The sequence below is a fragment of the Canis lupus genome, chromosome 5 (genome assembly GCF_003254725.2).
Source record: "Canis lupus dingo isolate Sandy chromosome 5, ASM325472v2, whole genome shotgun sequence".
NCBI lineage: Eukaryota > Metazoa > Chordata > Mammalia > Carnivora > Canidae > Canis > Canis lupus.
In genome coordinates this window covers 36254726-36278864 of record NC_064247.1, presented here as the reverse complement: position 1 = coordinate 36278864, position 24139 = coordinate 36254726, and the positions used below count along the sequence as shown (strand labels likewise).

At 38.1% G+C, this 24139-nt stretch overlaps 1 protein-coding gene across 4 annotated transcripts in view; it reads right to left on the bottom strand.

Moving 5' to 3' along the window:
• MAP2K4 (mitogen-activated protein kinase kinase 4) overlaps positions 1-24139 on the bottom strand; it is a 136546-nt gene that overhangs the window by 78070 nt on the left and 34337 nt on the right. For 2 of the 4 annotated variants that reach the window (XM_025428354.3, XM_025428355.3), the window contains one exon: positions 21673-21775. In XM_025428354.3, the coding sequence (XP_025284139.1) occupies positions 21673-21775 (103 nt within the window). Of the gene's footprint in view, positions 1-450; positions 617-1535; positions 1726-21672; positions 21776-22866; positions 23039-24139 lie in introns of those variants that run through there. The other 2 variants (XM_025428353.1, XM_025428357.3) reach the window with 2 other exon arrangements.

Sequence of the window (24139 nt, the reverse complement as noted above, 5' to 3'; positions counted from 1 at the left end):
AGGTGCTCCATAGGTTTCCAAAGGACACTTGCCAGGCGCTACCTACTGCTGACATAAGACCATGGTCTGAGAAGCCAAAACCCAGACCTTCAATACCACATGCAAAGGGCTGAACTGGGGACCCCCCCCCCCCACCAATGCCCCTTAACAACAGATCTGTCCATTTGGCACCTCAGAAGGTGACCTTATCTTTACAGATATAATTAAGATAAGGATCTTGAGAAAAAGTCATCCTGAATTAGAGTAAGCTCTAAATACAACGGCAAGTGTCCTTTAAAAGACAGAAAAGAAGACGGAGACACAGGGGGAGACAGGCAGGGAGACACAGGCAGGGAGCCACAGGGAAGAAAGCCAAGCAAAGACAGAAGCAGTGACTGGAGTCATGCTACCACAACCCAAGGAATGCCAGGAGACACCAGAGCTGGAAGAGGGAAGGATCCTCCTTAGAACCTCTGGAAGAAGCATCGCCCCGCCAACACCCTGATTTCGGATTTCTGGCCTCGAAAACTGCAAAAGAAGAAATTTCTGTTGTTTTGAGCCACCAAATCTGTGATCATTTGTTATGGCAGCCGCAGGAATCCAATAACCATCTAAACCACGAGTCGTCAAACTTTTTCTGTAAAGAAACAGACAGTAAGTATTTTAGGCTTTGCCAGCCAACTAACTATACAACTCTGTAGCAACAACACAACCAAACAGGTATGGCCGTGTTCCAATAAAACTTTATTTACCAACACTAGCAGCAGGCCCTCTCTGGCTCCTGAGCTATAGTGTATGTACTACATGATCTAAATGACATCTATCATTTAAATGACCTATGTCACACCTATTCCTTTTTCATATCCCTCCTGTTTCAAATTTATAATTATTGTCTGGAAGATTAGAAACTCCAGCCAAGTACCCAAATCATGCAGTTTTATTTCCAGAATTTAATCTCAAGATGTATTTTGGGCTTTTTCTTAAGCACCACCCCCACCCCCACCCCTACACACACACACACACACACACACACATCAACAGGCAGTGGAATCAGGGGTCTGATAACACTCCTGAGACTGTCTCATCACATAGGTAAATAAATGCACTAAGGAGGTAGAAAAGCTCGAAGCCTTGGGCATCCCTCCCATCTACATATCCTTCAGCAAGTAACAGATAATTACTTTAACCCATTTCCTCTTCCTGGACATGAGAACTTGATTCCCCAAGCCTGCCTGTGCCTACCGATCTTCCTTTGATAAATAAGTATCTCCTTGTGCCCAGAACCTTCTATTATCTAATTAGCTAGACGTGTGTTTTCTCCCCTTCTTTTATTACCACATTCTTCTTCGTTTATCTTAATCTTGATTTTCTCCCAATGCTATCAAACAAGTCTCTCTCTCCAAATTATTTATTCCTCCTCCCTTTCCCCTAAGCATCCTTGATTTTATCAAGCCAGTACACTAAAATGCTTCAAGCTGCTGTACGTTCTCCTCAGCATATATCTATATATATAACTCGCAATCCTCCTTAGACAGGAAAATAAACAGAACACATACCCTGCACACCACTGCAACTGTTCTTCTGTGTCCGTACTGTTAGAATCTCTAGATGAATACTGCTTTATGCATCCTTCTGCAATGCAGCTCTGTTAATTCCGGAAATTTCCACAGTAAACCTGGTCTGTCAGTTGCCATGGAAACTGCCTGCTTCCTGGCACTACTCACAAACTGAGTATCTTTGCTAAGATTTAAGATGAGGCAAAAGGAAAAACTGAAAAAAAGGAAAGATGTCCAGAAGAATTGCTCAAATACCCCAAATATAAAATTTCAAATTCTGCTCTTTGTATTCAGTGAACAGAAGATACTAAATACATGAATCTGCAGTGCTCTGAAGCAGTACTGATTTATGAAGCAGAAAGCAATTTTTTACCACTAAGGAAAAGGGGAATATTTAGAGAGTGTAAGATAAGCTTCCTGTTTGTATCTTGCTGTTCCAGATGGCATATTTCCTACAAGCTGAACGTGTGTCAGCTGTACTGAGGGTTTACCGTTAGAACAGTTTTTCTGGGCTATGTTTCTTAGAATGAAAGTTAAGAAAACTGCCCAAAACCAACAGGTTATAGATTTTCTTAAGATCCTTTCCCTGTTTGGGCCCCAATCTCCACTGGTAGCTAAAACGCTCCCCACTAGTATATAAGAAATCAGATCCCTTAAAAGTGTATCTCAGGAGTAGGAATCAAGAAAGGCACCTTACCAGTACTCTCAGAATGTTAGATATAGCTGACCATCATCCCTCCCACCTGCCCTTGGAAACAAGGCTTGGTTTCTATGACATCACACCTAAGGATCTGCTTCCTACCTCTCCAGCATCTTTGTATTCTTTGCCTATAGCTCCTCTTCTACTCAACCTCTACATGTTAGATTTTGTGGCGGCTCAGCCCTGGATCCAATTCTCTCATCAAGATACACTCTCTTCCCAGCCAATGTTAGCATCTACATGCTGACAATTCTCAACACTTAATCTCCAATCTGCCCTGTCTCCTCTGGGTATCAGTCATATTGCCAACACCAGAGTGTGTGCTGTATTACCTCCTTAGCCTAACAGTATATTTCATGGGCATCTCAAATTTAATGTATCTCAAGCTGACCTCTTGCTCTTCTGCGTTCTCACCCACAAATGCTCCACACCCTGTGGTCTTCATTTAAGCAATGGCAACTAAACCCACCCATCATTCAACCCAGAATTCTGGAAGTCACTAAGAATACCTTTCCCTCTCTACCATCCACATTCAAATTGTTACTGACTTTTGTTAATACTACCTTCAAAATTCCTTTGAGACCTGTCCATTTCCCTCTACCGTCGCTGTCATCAACCTAATACCATTATCACCCAGCTACACTACTACCACATAGCCTTACAAGGACTCCTGAATTCCTTTCCTGCCTCCCTCCAATACATACTCTACATGGCACTCAGAATTACCATGCTGGGATGTATCAGATGGTGTCACTTGCCTGCTTATAATCCTTCCACAGCTTCCCACTCACTCTGAAAGCCACCTCAACTCATTACCTACAAGGCCCCATGTTATCTGGCCCACGACTACCTCTCCACGCCTAAATTCACTTTTCCTTCTCCTTCTCTTTATCAAATTGGGGCCTTTTCAGTTCCACAACAAGCTGAAGCTTTCCCACCTTGCTATCTTACAACTTCAAATACATGCTATTCCCTGCACTTGGAACATTCATCAGTCCCTTCCCCAAATCTAGTAAAAACTTGCTCCAGATTCAGAAGCCTTCAAGGACTGCCTCTTTACCACTGCCATTATAAATTATGGTCTCATAGCTGGCCCTCTTCCTTCAATAGCCTGTATAGTATTTATAATTATAAACACACACACATATTTACTGAATGTATCACCCCTAAACTGTAAGCTTCATGAAGTAGCAAACAGCATCTCTTTTTTTTTCAACATGGCATACCCAGTGCCGACCACAATATCTAGCAGATGGTAGGCATTCAACAACACCTGCTGAATATATAACAGAATATGTAAGGGTTTGGTTTCTGACAGCTATCAAGTCAGTTGCTCCCAAAGTTTTGGTGTACCCCCTGGGCTCTAGGAGATATCCCTATAACTATCCCCGAAGGTCCCCCTTTTTTTGCATCCATTCAAGACCCAAGATATGGAGGAACACACCACTTACATATGACCTCAGCAGCTACCAGGTCAGGAGAAAAGGCAACAGTAACCATCTGTGTGAACCTGCAATGTTTCTCTGTATCAATGGTCCTCAGTCACAGGCAATTTTGCATTTCATGGGGTCCTGTGTCAGTGTCTGAGACAATTTTGGTTCTTACTACTCAGAGAGAATGCTGAAGGCATCTAATGAGTAGAGTCTAGAGATACCAGTAAGCATCCTCCAATGCAAAGGCCAAGCCTCCTATAACAAAAATTATCCAACCTAAATCTCAGTAGCGCCAAGGTTGAGAAGATAAAGCTATTTTCACAGTCTCCTAAAACAGGAGTAGGGCCAAAAACTGTCAATCTGATAAGGCTCAGACATTATGTAATCAGAGAAATGTAATATTTCATGGGGTGCCTGGCTGGCTCAGTTGGTAAAGTATAGAACTCTTGACCGCAGGGTTGTAAGTTCAAGCCCCAGGTTGGGTATAGAGATTATATAAAAATAAAATGGGGGCGGGGGGAAAGTGTGTGGGGGAAGTGCAGTCATTTCAACATCTAACTCTTGGTTTTGGCTCCTGAGATCCAGCTCTGAGTTAGGCTCTGTGCTCAGTGCAGAGTCTGCTTGAGTTTCTCTCCCTCTCTCCCTCTGCCCCTCCACTCCCTGAGCTCATGCTCTCTCTCAAATAAATAAATCTTTAAAATAAAGAAATAAATGGTTATCAGTAAAGAACTAATTAAATATATAGTACACTTACACAAATATAATGAAAAGATATATATAACTGACTTCTAAGAATGAGTAAGATACATGCTAATTTAGAAATATCATCAAGATCTACTAAGTGAAAAATCAAGCTACAAAGTAGTGTACTAAATAGGTTTTTGAATAAATATTTTCAAGGATTTATATCAATTATTATATATTTTTATTTTGAACAAGTTTTTCTCTAAGGACATATTACACTTAACAGGGTTTTTTATCTTTAGAGAGAAAATAGGGACAGCATGAAACTTACATTTTAGTTTATAACTTTCTATATCAATTAAATTATCTCACCAGAGCATATATTATTCATTTTTTAAAGGGTAACATGAGCTATCTGGATGGTAAGATTATAGGCAATTTTGGTTTTCTTCTTTAAACTTTTCTGTACTAGAAAAAGAAAGAAAAAAGGAAAGGAAAGGAGAGGCAGGGGGAGGGGCAGGGGCACTGAGTGGTTCAGTTAAATGTCTGCCTTTGGCTCATGTCATGATCCTGGGGTTCTGGGATCAAGTTCTGCATCAGGCTCCTTGCTCAGTGGGGAGTCTGCTTCTCCCTCTCCCTCTGCCCTCCTTCCCCCTCCTGCATGCATTCTTTTTTTCTCTCTCTCTCTCTTTCTCAAATATATAAAATCTTGAAAAGGGGGAAAAAAGAAAAGAAAGAAATACTAGTAAATTTTTTTTTAAGATTTTTTTTTTTTAAGTAATCTCTACATCCAACATGGGACTCGAACTTCCAACCCCAATATCAGGGGTTGCATGCTCTACCAGCTGAGCCAGCCAGATGCCCCCTTAAAGTACAATAAAGACAACATTTCCCCATACTTTTTCTAGGGGCCTCCAAATACTCTGGGGTCCACCACACCTGGTGTGACTCCACAGACGCTACAGATTAATCCTCAGATGGTATTTGATAACTTCTTAAGAATTTCCTCTAGGCTTATATCAAGCATCATGACAAGGGAAACCAAGTGGGCAGAAATATAATTTGTCACACTACTGTTATATGGGCCTAAGAGCTGAACTCATTAAAAACCATGTTCATATACTTATCAAGTGACTGTTGAAACATATAGGTGCTTTGACAATAAGTACAAAAAACCACAGGTACAATTCAATGAAAGTAAATGATATACACCTAATTTTTACTGTTATTCTTCTGGCTTTTTATTTGCAGAGATTCTTTTCTTTCTTTCTTTCTTTCTTTCTTTCTTTCTTTCTTTCTTTCTTTCTTTCTCTTTGCAGAGATTCTTTGCTTTTTCTTTTCTTTCTTTCTTTCTTTCCTTCCTTCCTTCCTTTCTTCCTTCCTTTCTTTCTTCCTTCAAGATAAAAAGAGAGCACATGTACAAGCAGGGGGGAGGGGCAGAAGGAGAGGGAAAGAGAATCCCAAGCAGGCTCCCAGCTAAGTGTGGAGCCCAACGCAAGGTTCAATCTCACAGCCCTGAGATCATGACCTGAGCCAAAATCAAGAGTAAGATACTTAGAGTCAGACAGGCACCCCTCTGGCTTTTTTTAATTGAAGTGTCATTTTCGGGCAGCTCTAGTGGCGCAGCAGTTTAGCACCGCCTGCAGCCTGGGGTATGATCCTGGAGACCCGGGATGGAGTCCCACGTCAGGCTTCCTGTATGGAGCCTGCTTCACCCTCTGCTTGTGTCTCTGCCTCTCTCTCTGTCTCTACGAATAAATAAAATCTTTTAAAAAAAATGAAGTGTCATTTTCAAATAGTGAGATACACAAATCATAAGTATACAGTTGGCTGAGTCACCAACTATACACACCCTTGCACCTCAAACCCTAACAAGATGTAGAACATCCCATCACCCTGGAAAGTTCTCTTGAGCCATTCTTGTCTGTCCCCTCGAGACACTGTTCTGATTTTGATCACCAGAAGCTAGTTTTGTCTAGTATTTCATATAAAGTTTTCTCTTATGCCTGACTTCTGCTCACCATTTCTGGAGATTCGCCAATGTGATTGCAGGCATCAATATTTTGTTACTTTTTATTGTTGAAAAGTATTTCACTGAGTAATATGCCACAAGTTGTTCATCCATTCTTCCATCATTGGAAACCTGGGTTGTTTCTAGTTTGCGGGCTCTTATGAATTAAGTTTTCATGAACATTCATATACAAATCTTTATGAGGACATTTTTATCTTAGGTAAATATCAAGAAGTAGAATTGCGGAGTTATGGAATCAATGTACGTTTAATTTAGTAGGTAACTATCAACAATTTCTCCAAAGCGGTTACCATTGTCTGCTTCCCCAATAATATATGAGAAATCTGGTTATACCACATACTTGTTAAAAATACTGTGTGGCCTTCCAAATTTTATCCATTCTGGGGGGCGTGTAATAACATCAGATTATAGAAAATACATATATTGGTCTCTGTCCCCCACTCCCAGCACAGAACTCCTAAAATCCTTGTAATTTCCTGAGTGCTAAGAATAGTAGCAGCTCTCTTGTTCTAAACAGGCAACCCTGGAAGGCTCCTGGGCTGGTCACCACAAAGACCAAGCAAGCCAGAATCAGAAGTTTGGAATTTTCAGTCCCATGCCCCAGGGAGGGGAGAGGGGCTGGAAATGGAGTTAATGATTCATCACACCTACGTGACAAAGTCTCCATAAAATTCTAACGGTAAGGAGTTCAAAGAGTTTCACGTTGGTGGATACATCAGCAACTGGAGGGTGAGACACCCCAACTCCCCAGATGTTCTGGGGCTTAGGACCCTTCCAGGCCTCACTACATTTATCTCTTCATCAGGCTGTTCATCTGTACCCTTATCTTGTCCTCAAACTGGTAAAGCTAAGTGCTACCCTGAGTTCTGGGAACCACTTTAGCAAGTTATCAAACCCAAGTTGTTGGAACGTCTGATCTACAGTCAAGTTGCCAGCACAGGTGACAACATGGGCTTGGCTGGTGGCTAAAGTGAGGAGCAGGGGAGTCTTGTGGAACTGAGCCTGTCCCAATGGGATGAGATGCTGCCCTGGCACAGTGTCAGAACTGAGGCAAAGGGATCCCTGGGTGGCGCAGCGGTTTAGCGCCTGCCTTTGGCCCAGGGCGCGATCCTGAAGACCCGTGATCAAATCCCACGTCAGGCTCCCGGTGCATGGAGCCTGCTTCTCCCTCTGCCTCTCTCTCTCTCTCTCTCTCTCTCTCTGTGTGTGTGTGTGTGTGACTATCATAAATTAAAAAAAAATTTTTTAAAAATTTAAAAAAAACTGAGGCAAACTGTAGGACACCCAGCAAGTGCTGGAGACTTGCTTGCTGTTCTGGGGACAACCCCCACCCCCCGCCCCCATCTGGGAATAAGAAGTGTCAGAGTGAAGTGATCTGTGGGAGACACAAAGGAGACTCATGGGGGAAGAAACACACTGAACCAAGTTCTTCCCTTTACACAGGTGGAAAATCTGAGGTTTTTTCATTTGTAAATGTTATATCTCTTTGTGGTTTTAATTTGCATTCCCTAATTACCAATGTTGTAAAGAATATTTTTCATGTACTTATTATTTACTCCTAAACCTCCTCTGTGAAATGCTTTAAGTTAAAGCATTTAACTTAAACTTACTTGTATTTTTAATTGAGTTCTTTGTTCTGTGTTGTACTTCACTATATATGTTAAAGGCTTTTGTTGATATATAAACTATGAATATTTTTCTCCCAGTTTATAGCATGGCTACTTATTTTTTAAATTTCTGAAGAGCAAAAATTTCTAATTCTGGTTAAATCTAATTTATTGATTTTTAATGGTTATGTCTTTCTTTGTCCTGTGAAATAAATATTTGCCAGGGGCACCTGGGTGGCTCAGTTGGTTAAGTGTCTGCCTTCAGCTCAGGTCATGATCTCAGGGTCCTGGATCTAGGGCCAAGTAGAGCTCCCAGCTCAGTAGGGAGTCAGCTTCTCCCCTTCTCTCTGCCTCTCCCCCTGCTCATGGGTACTCTGTCTAAAAAATAAAATCTTTTAAAAAAAATTTTAAACAGAAACTTTTGAGGGAATCCCTGGGTGGCTCAGCGGTTTAGCACCTGCCTTTGGCCCAGGGTGTGATCCTGGAGACCCGAGACCGAGTTCCACATCAGGCTCCCTGCATGGAGCCTGCTTCTCCATCTGCCTGTGTCTCTGCCTCTCTGCCTCTCCGCCTCTCTCTCTCTCTCACGAATAAATAAATAAAATATTAAAAAAAAAAAAAAAAAGAAACATTTGGGATGCCTGGGTGGTTCAGCAGTTGGGCCATCTGCCTTCAGCTCAGGGCGTGATCTCAGGATCCAGGATCGAGTCCCACATTGGCTCCTTATGGGGAGCCTGCTTCTCCCTCTGCCTGTGCCTCTGTCTCCTTCTGTGTCTCTCATAAATAAATTAATTAAAAGAAAAAAAGAAATATTTGCCTATGCCAGATCACAAATGTATCTTGATGTTTTCTTTTAGAAGCTTTATGAATTTTTGCTTTTTAGGACTATGATCCACCTCAAACTAATTTTTGCATGTGGTATGAAATAGGAATCAAGATTTATTCTGTTCCACATCTTTTTCCAGTTGTTCTACTGCCATGAAAAGTCTATCCTTTTCTCCAGTAAACTATACAGACACCCTGGTCAAAACAACGGACTCTATGTATGTATCTATCAAACTTTCTTTCTGTTCCACTGATGTATCAATGTATCCTAACATCCCCCCACAAAGCCATTACTAAAGCTTTATAATAAACCTTGAAATCAGGTATAAGACTTCCAATTTACTTTTTGTTGTACAAAATTGCTTTTGGATATTCTAGGTCTTCTGCATGTTCATATACATTTTAGAATCATTATATCAAATTACATATTTTTTTAAATTTGCTGGAATTTCTTTGGGATTTCAGTGAATCGGTAGATCCATTTGGGAAGAACAGATATTCTAGTAATGCTGTACTATCCAAGTCACAAGCATGGCATCATGATCCATATAGACATCAATTTCTCTCAGAAATGTTTTATACCTTTATAGAGAAGTCATGCAATTGTTAAATTGATCTGCAAGTACTTTATACTTGTTCACAGTACTACAATCATGTTTTACCAATTTCACTTTTCCAAGTATTTTTTGTAATTGATTTTGGAATAATGACCACATATCCTGTGACCTTGCTAAAGTCATTTAATTATTCTAATAATATTCTCTAATTAGGATCTTCTGCATTTACAATCATATCATCTAAACCAAAAGAGAGTGTTTGCTTCTCTTTCCCATCTTTATGTCTTTCTTTTTTTTTTTTTTAAGATTTTATTTTTTCAGGAGAGACACAGAGAGAGAGAGAGGCAGAGACACATGCAAAGGGAGAAGCAGGCCTCAGGCAGGGAGCCCAATGCGTGACTTGATCCCAAGACTTCAGGATCACGCCCTGGGCCAATGGCAGGCGCTAAATCGCTGAGCCACTCAGGGATCTTTCTTTATGTCTTTAATTATTGTTCTTACTTTATTGCACTGGGAAGGGCCTCCAGTCTAAGGTTGAATAACTTTGGTGAGTGCAGATGTTCTTGTCTTGTTAGCAATTTTATGGAAAGTATTAAATCTTTCATCATTAAGTATGATATTAGCTATAGGTGTTTCATAGATATCTTCTAAAAGGCTGAAAAATTCTCCTTTTCCTACTTTAAAGAGAATTTCTATAATGAATGAATATTGAATGTTGTCAAAGGCTTTTTCTGCATCTGCTGAAATGATTACATAATTTTTCTCCCTTATTTTGTTAATGCAGTAATACTGATAATTTTTCAATGCAAAATTAAAATGAATCCCATTTTGTTGTAATATATTGTCTTTTCTATATTATTGATGGATTCCATTTGCTAGTATCTTGTTAAAGATTTTTAAGTGTATGTTCATGAGGGATAGTGGTCTGTAGTATTCTTTTGTAGTAACATCCTTGTCTAGTTTTGATAGCAGGGTTATGTTTGCCTCATAAAATAAGTTTGAAAATGTTCCCTACTCCTCTATTTCCCAAAAAACTTGTACAAGCTTAAGCTTAATCTTATTTCTTATTTTAACATTTGATAAAATTTAACAGGAAAACCATCTGGGGCCTCAAGTTTCTTTTGTGTGAAAGTTTTTAATCACAAATTCAATTGTTAAACAGACACAGAGATATTCAAGATTTTCTATTTCTTCTTGAGTCAGTTTTGATTACTTCTATCCTTCAAAGAATCTGTCTCCATCATTCAGGTTACTGAATTTTTGACATAAAACTACTTAAAATATTTCCTTATTATTCATTTATTGTAGTGATATCCCTTCTTTCATTTCTGACAGTGCTAACTTGAGCTTCCTCTTTTCTTTAATCAGTCCTGTTGGGGGATCATTACTTTTATTGATCTTTCCAAGAAATGACTTTTGAATTTACGCATTTCCTATTTCATTGCTCTCCATTCTTATCTTTATTATTTCCTTTCTTCTACTTATTTTGTATTTCATTTGCTCATCTTTTCCTAACTGCCGGATGTTTTTGCTACTCTTTCCAGTGATTCTGTGTTTATGCCTTGCCTAGGCATTTAAATATTTGGGAACAATATCATCACACTTTCTGTTTCTTTCTGATTCATTCAGAATCTGTAATCATTCCCTCAAATGAGTTTAATTCATGCTCATTTCTTTTTTTTAATGCCTAAATTAAGAAACAAAGATTTAGATGACTAGTTGTAAAAGAAGTAATGTTTGACATAATTCTTACTATGTCAAGAAGCTTAATTTTAAAAGCCTACTTAATGAAGAGATTTGCAGATAAACAGTCATTAGTCTCCCCTCCCGCCTCAGGCAACAATGAAGCAACAGAAAGGGATTTTTAAAATACTCAAAATTCACAATGTAAAAGAGACTAGAAAAGACCACACTAGATGAGAAGTTGCAACATATTTTTGGAAGATCAAAGGTAAATGAACATGTAACAAGGCAGAAAAAAGATGTAAAACTAAAAATTGCCTGCAAACATAGGATACCAAAAAAGTAAGGTGACTTGTACTGTGGAAACTCAGAAAAAAGTTCAAGAATGAAAAGCATCAGTTAAGGATGAGGGGTGGGGGCAATCCAAAGGCAATATTAAAATCTACATAAATGCAATTAGATCCCTGGATTCCCGAAACCAGGTGATAATCTGTCCTCTATGTCATTTGATAAACAAGGCTATATATATTCTAGAGAAACTACCAGAAAGGCACTGGGCACAAAAAAGAAATGTAAAGTGGATTAACTAAAGCCTATATGACAGAGATATACGTAGCCTCCTTTGCTTAGATCTACTGCAGAATTATAGCAGCCTAACATACATGCCTTCTCTCAGCAACCCAGGCTAATCCCCTCCTCACTCCACCCCCAACACGGGGAGGAAAAGGAGAGAGAATTGCCCATGAGAAAAGAGAAAAAAAACCTCTAGATCTGACATTTGGGGATCTTCCAAAGGAAACAACTGAACCTCTCTCTTTTACCGCACCATGAATTCCACCAATCAAATCACAAAGTTTCCAATCAACTTTTGGAGGTTGCCTCATTTTGTGTGTGTGTGTGTGTGTGTGTGTGAGTGTGTGTGTGTGTGTGAGAGAGAGAGAGAGAGAGAGAGAGAGAGAGAGAGAAAGATACAAACAAGGATCAAAAAAGACAAGAACAAAAAAGTGAAAATACATAGAAAGTTGAAGGAGAGAAAAGTTTAAGAAAACTAAGGGCTCACACTAAGAGGTCCAAAGCCTATAGTGGGGTTCCAGTAGGAGAGCTCCTGGAAAAGGGAAAATGAATAGAATAAGAGAAGAATAAATCACACATTCTACAATGAAAGACAGTGGTTTAAAAGAGACCACACCAAGAGCTCAGTGGAAGGAAAGAATAAATGATGAAGAGAAAAGAAAAGGAGAATAAAACCAAAGCAGAAAAATGAGATTTCAACACAGAGGGAAAAAAACCAACACTACAGTCATCCACAAAGGGAAAAATAGGTCATATTCCAAAGTTCAGGAATCACAATGGCATATAACTTTTTTTTTTTTTTTAAGATTTTATTTGAGAGAGAGAAAGAGAAAAAGAGAAGAGGAGCAGAGACAGATAGAGGAACAAGCAGAATCCATGTTGAACACAGAGCCCAACACAGGGCTCGAGCCCACCACCCCAGATCATGACCTGAGCAGACATCAAGAATCAGACGCCCAACCAACTGAGCCACCCAGGTGCCCTGGCATAGAACTTTTTAATAGTAACCCTGAAAGGTTAAAACATAAGAGCAAGTAAAGCCTTGAAAACTCTGAAGAACAATTTCTACCCCAGAATTCCAAGGCCAAAAGTTATTAATGTATCAAAAGGGTTAAAGGCATTTTCAGACATGCAAAGCCCCCAAAACCATACTTACTAGGAAAGAATACTTATATCAAGAAGCCATTGGAAGAGATAATTCCTCAAAATGGAGGGAAACTAAAAACCAAAGAAAGACAGACATGACATCCCCAAGACAGGGAATCAAAGCCAGGAGAATAATACAGGCATTCACAAACCAATGCCAATAGGTATGAAACAGGCCTAACATGCAACCATTCCAGATTACAGTAAGATTATGGTTGGATAGACAACTCTTAAAAAATAAATAAATAAATAAATAAAAAACCTGAGTGCTGATTTTCTTTTTTTTTTTTAAGATTTATTTATTTATTATAGACATAGAGAGAGAGAGAGAGAGAGAGAGAGAGAGAGAGAGAGAGAGGCAGAGACACAGGCAGAGGGAGAAGCAGGCTCCACGCCGGGAACCTAACGTGGGACTCGATCCCGGGACTCCAGGATCGCGCCCTGGGCCAAAGGCAGGCGCTAAACTGCTGAGCCACCCAGGGATTCCCTGCTAAGAGAAGATTTACAGTGACCCATTAAATGGGGCAATTATTAACTCTGAGGAAAATAAATTTGCTCAAGAACAGTAATGTAATCATACTTAGTCATAAGGGATAATAAAAAAGAACACTGAAAAGATATGCTGTCTCCTTTAAATAGTATAATTCCTTATTAACAAAGAAGTTTCCAGAAATATGCCTACAATACAAAGGCAAAGGACCTCTATAACATTCTGAACTAAATCGGAACTCAAAGTCTTGCTGCCAGAAACAGTTGAAAAGCTCATGAGAAACAAAGAAATCAGACATTTCTCTAAAGAACAGAGCTTTGCAGCTCTATAGGTTAAAGAATCAGGGACACCTTCCAATGTCAGCTTGTCTCTGATTCAAGAACAAAGATGCTTTAGAACATCACAACTAAATTCATTTTTAGTAGACAAGCAACTCAACAGCACTTACTATTAATTTCTTTAAATGTTCCAGAACTAGCATCAGTATCTCAGCTATAAACATCCATCTTGAGGAGAATTATACTAGTGAATCTCGGGGGGGGGAGGGGCCTACACAGACAATCAGTTCAACCACAGCTATTACCACTATGTTCTGTTGAGAATCCCATCTCCCATGAATCTCTAGCTTAAGAAATATACCACAACCATTAGGTGAACCAAGTTAGGATGTGGGACTGAGGAAAAGATTAAATACCTCTGAATTTTAAGAAGTAAAATAATGTAAGCTCTACAAAATGATCTCACTCAGCAGGATTATTCACTAGAGTCAAAATGTAGAAATACTCAAATATCCATCAACATATGAACAGATAAACAAAATGGAATATATAAATACGTTATTATTCAGCCTTAAAAAGGAAACTGTGATACATACTACACATGGAAGAGTGTGAAGACATAATGTTGAGTGAAGTAAGCCAGACACAAAAGAACAAACATTGTATAATTCTACTTGGATGAAGTGCCTAGAGTGACCAGATTCAGAGATGAAGTAGAACCAAGGCTGGCAGGAATAGGGATAGGGAGTTAGTGTTTAACAAATACACATTCAGTTGCAGAAAACAGTCCTGGAGGTAGATGGTAATGGTGGCTACACAATTAAGTGAATATACTTAATGCCACTCAGCTGCACACTTGGAAATGGTTAAGATGGTAAATGTTATGTTATATATACCTGGAACAGAGAGTCAGAAAGAAAAAGTTTGCAGCAGTAAATCTAAACCAGCCAAAAATTAAAAGATCCCATAGTATTTAACACATTTGGTGTTTTAAATTTTGGAGTACTAATTTGTAGCTACAAATATTTCTACCATGACTGCCATTTTGTGAAAGTGCTCTACCACAGAAGTATAGAGATTCCAAATTACTACCAATGCATTTAAAAACGTCAGAAATGGGGAAAAAAACTTTTAAGCTCATGTAGACTCATGGTTTTCACACTTAGGAGTTAACCAGAGATGTCCTGGGGGCTATTTTAGGGAATGAGGGCAGTCAAGACTACAGAGCCTTCTCCCACCTCAGAAACACTTAGCGTATGAGGCTTGTCCATAACATTTTATGGGAAGAAAGTAGCACAAAACCAGCTTAATTCTTTCTTTCCCTCCTTTAATTCACCATCTAAAATAATGAAAGTCATGGGGTGCCTGGGTGGCTCAGTCAGTCAAGCATCCAACTCTTGATCAGGTCATGATCTCAGGGCAATAAGATAGAGCCCCAAGTCGGGCTCTGCACTGGGCATGGAACCTGCTTAAGATTTTTTCTCACCCTGCCCCTCCCCTCCCACTCCCTCTCTCTTTCAAAAAAATAAAGAAAAGAATGAAAGTCACTATTCTAATTCAACACCTGAATTGACATCAAAGTGCTAAGTGATACCCTCAAGGTCAGAGAGATGATGATGATAATGCTGAGCTAGAAACCAGGACTTCAATATTAATTAAAATGGTTAATCCAAAAGAATAAGCTTTAAAATATAAGGTATCCATAATTTAACCAGGAACAATGGCTAGATAACTTGTAATTGCTATTCTATGCTTTACAATAAAGCTCTACTGAGTAGAGCTATCCTGAAATTAAGAACACCACTAGTTATTAACGGGGGACTTTAAAACTGTTTCCTAGATGTTCTATAGCACAACTGAGCCTTTCCGTGCTCGAATGTAATGAAGATAAAAGAGATCCCAGAGATCTTCTTGGTCTCAACAAAGAGATTCCTTTAAAGTTAGAATATATGGCTTCAAAATGTTTAGCTCAAGCCCCAAAATGCATCTGTCCTCATCGTTATTTATTTCAATTACCAGCATTTAAGCTAGTGTTTCTTCTTATATAATTCTGATATGTTGTAAAGATAAAACAGCTCTTCTTTCAGGATAACAGTTGTTATCCAGGATAACAGTTTGGTATATTCCCAATGATTCAGTGCACTGATGGCACTTGCACATTACCCAGCATGATGAAAGCACAGATCTAATAGTAGAATATCTAACTTCTGTTCCTGTCAAATTTATATAAAGAACACAACTGTAGCACAAGTCGGCCACATTTACAACAAAACCCCTGAGGCATCAGAGAGACCTAGAGCACCTACAATACGCAATCCTGACAGAAATCAAAAGGTGGCCACACATTTTTCCTTTAGCTTTGCCTTACACTCTTTATTGTTACAGCTTAATCTTTAATTTAAAGAGCCAAAGGACAAAATGTTAACACCTGCTACATCCAGGTAGTAGGTACAAGAGTCTCTATTACTTTTTTTTTTAATGTGTAGGAAATATTTTATAATTTTAACCAGTGATAATTAAGAACCTGTGTTTCTGGTTCAGGTTATCTCATTCTCTAAGGACTCATGGGAAAAGAATGATGAAAAAAAGAAAAACAATGAAGAAACAGATTTTAGCAAACTTCTGAATGTCTAAAAGCAGACAAAAATGTGCAAAGCAAAACTAATCAACCCCCAAAGAAGGGACTCCAAAGTGTCAGACTTACCAGCCATCTGTACTAGAGGACCTTGTTTAGATCTTGCTTCAAACCATTTAAAAAATGGTTTTTATGAAGTAATCTACTTATATGATGATATTAAAGAATTTTTTTTAAAGATTTTATTTAGTTATTCGAGAGACAGCAAGAGAGGCAGAGACGCAGGCAGAGGGAGAAGCAGGCTCCATGCAGGAAGCTCAATGTGGAACTCGATCACGGGTCTCCAGGATCAGGCCGTGGGCTGAAGGCAGCACAAAACCGCTGAGCCACCCAGGCTGCCCAATATTAAAGAATTATTAATCTTACTTATTATTTAGATGTAATAATGGTATTGTGATTATGTTTTTAAAAAGGAGCTCTGAGGCACCTAGGTGGCTCAGTGATCAAGCATCTGCCTTTGGCTCAGGTCACAATCCTAGGGCCCTGAGATCAAGTCCTGCATTGGGGTCCCCAGGGGGAGCCTGCTTCTCCCTCTGCCATGTCTCTGCTTCTCTCTGTGTCTCTTATGAATAAATAAATAAAATCTAAAAAAATAAAAATAAATAAAAAGGAGTCCTTATCTTTTAGAAATACATATCAAAATATTTATAGGTAGAAAAATGTCTGAGGTTTGGTTAAAAAGAAGGAAGATAGAGGAACAGATAAAACCAATCCTGGCCACATTAACTACTGGAGCTTCTAAAGTTGATTGATAAATAGGTACAGAATCATCTATCACTGTCTAGTTCTGGATATATTTGCAACTTATCATAATAAGCAGTTAAAAAAAAAAAAAGCAGTAATGGGGCACCTGGCTGGCTCAGTCAGTGGAGTATGCAACTCTTGATCTTGGAGTTGTGAGTTGGAGCCCCGCAGTGGATGCAGAGATTACTTAAAAATCAAATCTTAAAAAAACACAAAAATCACTTCATCTTCTTTAAACTTGAACCCTGCCCATCACTTAAAAAAAAGAGAGAGAGAGGGCAGCCCGGGTGGCTCAGCGGTTTAGCGCCGCCTTCAGCCCAGGGCTTTATCCTGGAGACCTGGGATCAAGTCCCATGTCAGGCTCCCTGCATGGAGCCTGCTTCTCCTTCTGCCTGTGTCTCTGCCTCTCTCTCTCTCATGAATAAATAAATAAAATCTTAAAAAAAAAAGAGAGAGAGAGAGAGAGAGAGAGAATTTCCCTTAAAGGAAAAAAAGAAAAGAAAAGAAACAGTAATAGAGAAAGTCCTACCCATAACACATAGTACGAGGGGAACATGCAGCAGAGGCAGAACCATAGAGAGGATGCAAAGTCGAAAGCATGAATGTCCAGAAGCAGAAGTGTTCATTGAAATTCTTTCTGTAAGAAAGGTCTAGTAAGTTCTTCCCTTTCTCTCTACCTTTCCCCTAAAATAGAAAGAGAGCATGTCTTTAAGGAAAAGAAACATACTATCTAGATAAAAGAAGGCCTTCTAGGGTGAATGTTGGCCCTATTCCTCCTGGCATCTGAATATTCCTGGCCTAACAGCCAGCTCTCAAACCATTCACAGAGAAGTGGTCAAGTCCACCAGTTGACCACCTATACCAGAGCTACCAATCAGCCTTCTAATCTTCTTATCCTCAACTATCAATGGACAAGCAAGAATTAAAAGACACATGAAAAAAAATTATAAATTATAAATGAAGAAAGAAAAGATAAATGAAAAACTGACCCTTGAAGAAACAGATTGCCTAGCAGATAAAAAAGAACTTTAAAATTCTAGATTTTACATCCATAAGTTAAAATCGACTACCAAAATAGAATATTTCATTAAAGGATCAGAAAAAAAAAAAATGGACACCTAGGTGGCTCAGTTGGTTAAGCATCCAACTCTTGACTTTGGCTCAGGTCATGATCTTAGGGTCTTGAGACTGAGCATGGCATCATGCTCATCTGTCCTGGGTATGGAGCCTGCTTAATAAGATTCTATCTCCTTCTCATTCTGCCCCTCCCTCACCCCCCCCCACCCTAGTCACACAAGGGTTGAAAAGAAAAAAGAAAAGAAAAAAAAGAAAGAAAAAAGAAAAGAAAAGAAAAGAAAAGAAAAGAAAAGAAAAGAAAAGAAAAGAAAAGAAAAGAAAAGAAAGAAAAGAAAAAGGAAGCAAGCAGACAGACCTAGGATATAGAAAACAGAGAGATAAAAAGTATGAAAAAAAAAAAAGTCAAAGACCCAAGAAATTTAGAACGTCCAATGTCCAAACAGAAGACTAGGAAAAACATGAAGGAATCAATCAAAAGCAGAAATTTTCTCAGAAACAGATACATAAATCTTCAAACTAAAATGGTTCTTCCGTGCACAGAAGGATGATCCAGACCTAGATCTATCTTCATATAACTACAGAACACCAAGAATAAAGAAAAAATTGCTGTTTCCAGGGATAGAAATTGGTAATCTGTAAGTAACATCTCTGCTATAATTAAACAGATCTACACACATAGTCCCCTAAACTTATCTTGTACTTCCACACACCAGAATGCTATTCTCCCTTCTCAAAGTGGCTTTCAAAATCCATTTCAAATCTTGTTCTTCTGTGAAATGTTTCACCCAAGTTATTTATCCTAAAGTGATCTTACCCCCGCCTGCACCATTCATTTGACATTCAATCTGTATTACCTTATGCCTCACTTCTTGAATTGCTATGCCCAACTGTTATTTCTTAGAATTTTATTTAAACTGTTGGTTCTCAGAAGATAAGACACAGTCTTAAAATTTTATTCTTTTTTAAGATTTTTTTAGATTTTTTTAAATTTTTATTTATTTATGATAGTCACACAGAGAGAGAGAGAGAGAGGCAGAGATACAGGCAGAGGGAGAAGCAGGCTCCATGCACCGGGAGCCCGACGTGGGTCTCCAGGATCGCGCCCTGGGCCAAAGGCAGGCGCTAAACCGCTGCGCCACCCAGGTATCCCTAAAATTTTAAATTGTCTACAGAATCTGCACCCAGGAGACATCAAATGCTAGATGGATGTGAAAGTAGTTCCTGGGGCATATCTTAACTTCATTAGTTGCTTACATTCATCATATCTTTTCAAAATTTATGAGCAAGTTTTCTATTTATATCTCTAACTAAAGTTCAAGGAAATTTTAAAGGAAGGAAATACATATAAGTGACACAGAGGTATCTTTTTTTCAAACACTTACATACTGCAATACTGTTATATTTTCTAATTGCAAACTACCTACCCTAAACAGTGACTGACAGTGGTTTTTAGTGCCTGATGGTACAACTCAGAGGAAGAAGACAAAAAGATCCCTTTATGAAAGGGGGTAGGGAAGTAGAGGAGATATGCTGCCCTGAGTAGTGAAACAATTATCTTCAACCAATAGTTACCTGTCCCTGATACACATAGTAACAGACCAGTGCCATAAAATTCAAAGTCTAGGTCTAACATTTTAACATATCAAAATCAAAAGATTCTACCATAAAGTAAAAATGCTTATTACCATGTCCTCTCAAACTTTTAACATCTGCTGGGAATTGACAAAGGATAGGAAACCTAGCTGGTTATAGGAATATTATGAAGTGGTAGAATAAAAAAAAAAAAAAGATCAACTCAAATTTTGGAAAAAAAGTTTTTTTTTAACCCAGTTTACTGTTCAGGAAAAAGAAAAAAAGATTTGTCCATGAATTCCCTAATACATGATACTCTCAAAGGAAGAGGGTACAAATGATATAAATGTTTTTGCAGTTCAGGTTGTCCTTGTGTCCAAGGGGACTTTTAAAAAAAGAAAGAGAAGGAAGGAAGGAAGGAAGGAAGGAAGGAAGGAAGGAAGGAAGGAAGGAAGGAAGGAAGGAAGGAAGGAAGGAAGGAAGGAAGGAAGGAAGGAAGGAAGGAGAAAAGAGAAAGAAGAGCGAGCTACTAAGTTTGGCAATAACTACATATCCTTTATATGTGGTTCAGCTAGCAACCAAGGTAATAGACATGGACCATGTTCAAGAATTAGTTTTGTACTAGCTTTCACTAGAAATTCTAGGAAATGAGGAAGGAGGTTCTTTTAAGAATGTTTCCTTGCCACCAGAGCTTTGACTAATTAAGAGGTACTAAGAGTTTCCTTCCTAAAAAAAAAAAAGAGTTTCCTTCCTCAGTATAGCCCCCACTTGATGTTTCAGAGGAGGTAAAAAAGCTAGACTCTAAGCTGATGTCTGACAACAAATCTCATTATGAACACCAGTCTAATAAAATTAGCAAACACTATTCCCAGGCAAGTGAACTGTTACTTCAGTTTTTTATTGCTTTCAAGTTACAGGCGAAAGCCTAATCACATACACACACACCTCCACATTGCTCCCTTCTACACATCGATGTTTTAAAAATCACAATATATTTTCAGCATTCCTATTGTGAGACACACTGCCTTCTACAAATTTGTTACTGTTTGTAAATACAATGCATGTCAGACATCATGAGGAAAGGAAACAGCAAGAAGTGTGCCTTTGGGGGGGAAGCATGAATATATTTGTAGTCTAATTAGGCTTGAATAAAAATTATTTTGTTATAATTATTAAAAACTACAAGATGATATATTCTGACCATTTTTTTAAAACACCTTCCACCATTTGCTTTATTGTTCTTGATACCAGAAGTAGGTAAAAATTATCTTTATGAACATGAGTATAAATGCAAACCCACTGGCTTTGACTTGTTTGTGTTCATGATAGGTTTTGGGGGGTAGTGGGGAGGCATCATTATTTAATACATCACTGCAGTTCAAGAGATCTACAAATATCATTCTGAAGGTATTATTTTAAAGTAACAGATGTTTCTAACACTTTGACCTTCAGCAAGATGCTAAAATATCATTTTTGTATTTTAATAAAAAATATTTAAGGAAAATACACACACACATAAATAAATATATATATATATATATAAAATACATTTTAAAAGTAATCACTGACACCTATACACCAACATGTACATGTACTCTCAATTTACTGTGACATGGAAATCTTACAGGAATGTCATTTATCCAGAAAGGGTAAATGACACTCTACTTTATCACCTGGTAAGTGGGGATGATTTGTGCAGATCTACAGAGGAGAGTAATGTTTCCTAATTACCACTTACAATTTAACTGGAGATCCAGAAGGACAGGTCTAAACAATATTCTCAGAGTTCAGCAAGAGAAAAATTGAAAAAATTGAGCTGGATCTTCAGCTCTTTTCCCCTTCAAGTAAACTTTAACAAAGAAAATTGTGTTCACCTACTTCAGACCACAGAATCAATAGCTTTCTAATTAAGTTCAAGTAGTAATTATTTCAAAAGGCCCATAAAAGATCTCTTCTCAGCCTTTTGGCTAAGACCAAGTGTCAAACGGCCCATAAGACAATGGAAATACCAATTCCTTGACTTGGAAAAATTCATAAAATACAATAACTTTAAAACTTCTGCTTGAGTTGAGCCTTTTAGTTGATTACCAGGAATACTCACATGTGTGGGTTTTGAACTCCTGTAGGGTTGGGATTCAGAGTAAACCTTGCTGTAGATTTGAAAGGTGGATTTGCAAAATTCAACTTCAGTGCTTTGCGTTTACCTAAGAAATAACAAATAAAAAGTAAAAGTTTCAAGTACTATAAAACAGACACTAATCTGAGGGCATAAGAAATTCACACCAAAAAGCAGAAAAAATTTGTTTTAACATATAGTTAATATCATATTTTGAAAGGCAACAAAGAATTTCTCAGCTTTAAGATAAAGTAAATAAAAAGGATCTAAAGTTATTATTAACCACAAATCACCCATTATCTTCCAAATCAATAGAAAACAATGGTTCAGGTTTATATCGTTCAGAGATGCTAACACTTTTGCAAAAGAAAACACCACTATAAAAATCATTCACTTTGGCAGATACACTGAAAAATACTAAAATATTACCACCTTTCCAGGGTTACACTTCAACATCTTTATTTAATAAAAATAATTTTCCCTAAAATACAATATTAACAACTGAGTAAAGAATCTGAAGCAGTCTGCAATCATAACTAAAAAAAAAAAAAAAAAAAAAAAAGTCACGGCACTGCCAACCAAGTTCATAACACAGGTATTTCAAATAATCATTTATTTGGAGCCATTTCTTTGGGATAGGGAGTAGGGAGGGAAGGTAACAGTGTTTTATATTATACAAACAAAACTTGCCCGGTATAGAAAAGCCAGAAAATTCAGAAAAGATAAAAGACAATATAAATATACAAAATATTGTATATACTTTTTTTTTTTACATTTCTAAGTCCAATTATCCCCAAATAATCATTGTCTCCTAGAAACTACTTTCTATGCATACACACTTTTTTCTCTACAATTCAAATCAGACCACAATATGTTTTTTAACATGCTTTACCCACTGACCATGTTTCTTCTATGTCTATAAATCTTATAAAAACATTTCTTTGGGATTTTACTGAATAGAGACTTTGTAACAGAATTGGGTTTTTAAGCACTGTAGTATATCTTTTTCCAGAATACACTCTTCACAGTTTATTATGCCTAATTCTACCTTCTCCAACAACACCTCTGCAATCCAAATACTTTCCCATCCCAGTGGATTTGGAATATGTATGAAGGGACTCATTCTGCTCAGCCTGGTGCTTTCAATGAGATTTGCAAGTTTGAGTGTGCCAAACATACCAGTTGGACAGGACTGTAGGATAAGAGCAGAAAGCTCCTGGCTGTGACTCCCGGATCGGCTCTCAGGGATGGGCCTGTCTACAGGATAATGAGAATTCCCAAGAAGACCAGACACATCATTTTCAGAAGTAAGAATATTACAACATGAATTTTCCATGTAACCCGCCCAATTCAGGTACCAAATATTTATTTTAAACTAAGTTTTATTTGGCAGCAAGTAGAGGAAGGGCATTCAACCTATACATGCAAAAGGTACTCTTCTTAAACAGCAAATTTGGCTCTACAAAAAAGCAAACTTTCGTAGCAAATTTGGCTGTATTAAAAAGCAAACTGTATATTACCAAAAAACAAAATCTAAAAAAACAAATTTTAAGTGAAAGCTGGGGAAAATCCTTCCAATACAAAATGAGAAGAACTTTAAATATATAAAGACATCACACAAATCAAGAAAAATAGAAAAATTGGCAAGGGTATGAACAGTAAAGCAAAACTGAGAAAAAATTATGAAAGGCATTCACTAACAACAAAACAGTTTAAAGTTTTGTTCATGTGAGGGGCCTCCTGGGTGGTTCAGTCTAAGCGTCTGCCTTCGCCTCAGGTCATGATCCTAGGGGTCCTGGGATTGAGTCCCACATCAAGCTCCGCTCCCAAGTGGGGAGTCTGTTTGGGATTCTCTCTCTCTGCCTCTGCCCTTTCCCAACCCCCCTCCCAGGCACCCGTTCTCTCTCTCTCAAATAAATCCATAAAATCTTTTTTAAAAAGTTTTGTTCACGCAAAATTGGCAAAACTTAGGTCTTATTTTATACATACAACAATTTTTTTCCAATGATAATGTGACCAGGTAAAAAAAAATCACTAGTACAAAATGTTGCTGGTAAAAAAGGAAATAGCATAATTTTTTCTGATTGAAGGTTCAGCAATATACAAGAAAAAACTTTTCATGAAGATGCTCTTTCACTTCTTAGAAATTTGTCTTCAGGAAATATTGAAAGTGCCCCCCTCAGCACCTGTCACCCATTCACCCCCAATAGACGGGATGAGCACTGGGTGTTATTCTGTATGTTGGCAAATTGAACACCAATAAAAAATAAAATTTAAAAAAAAAAAGGAAGAGCAAGCAACAACAACAACAAAATAAAAGGAAATATTGAACAGCAGAAGACCGTCCCCAGGCCCTGCAACTGAAAGGAAACTGCCCTGCTGGATTTGGAAACTCCTTGGAACTGCTGCCTCCTTTCTTCCTTCATTGTTCTCCTGTTTTGAATGGGTATCT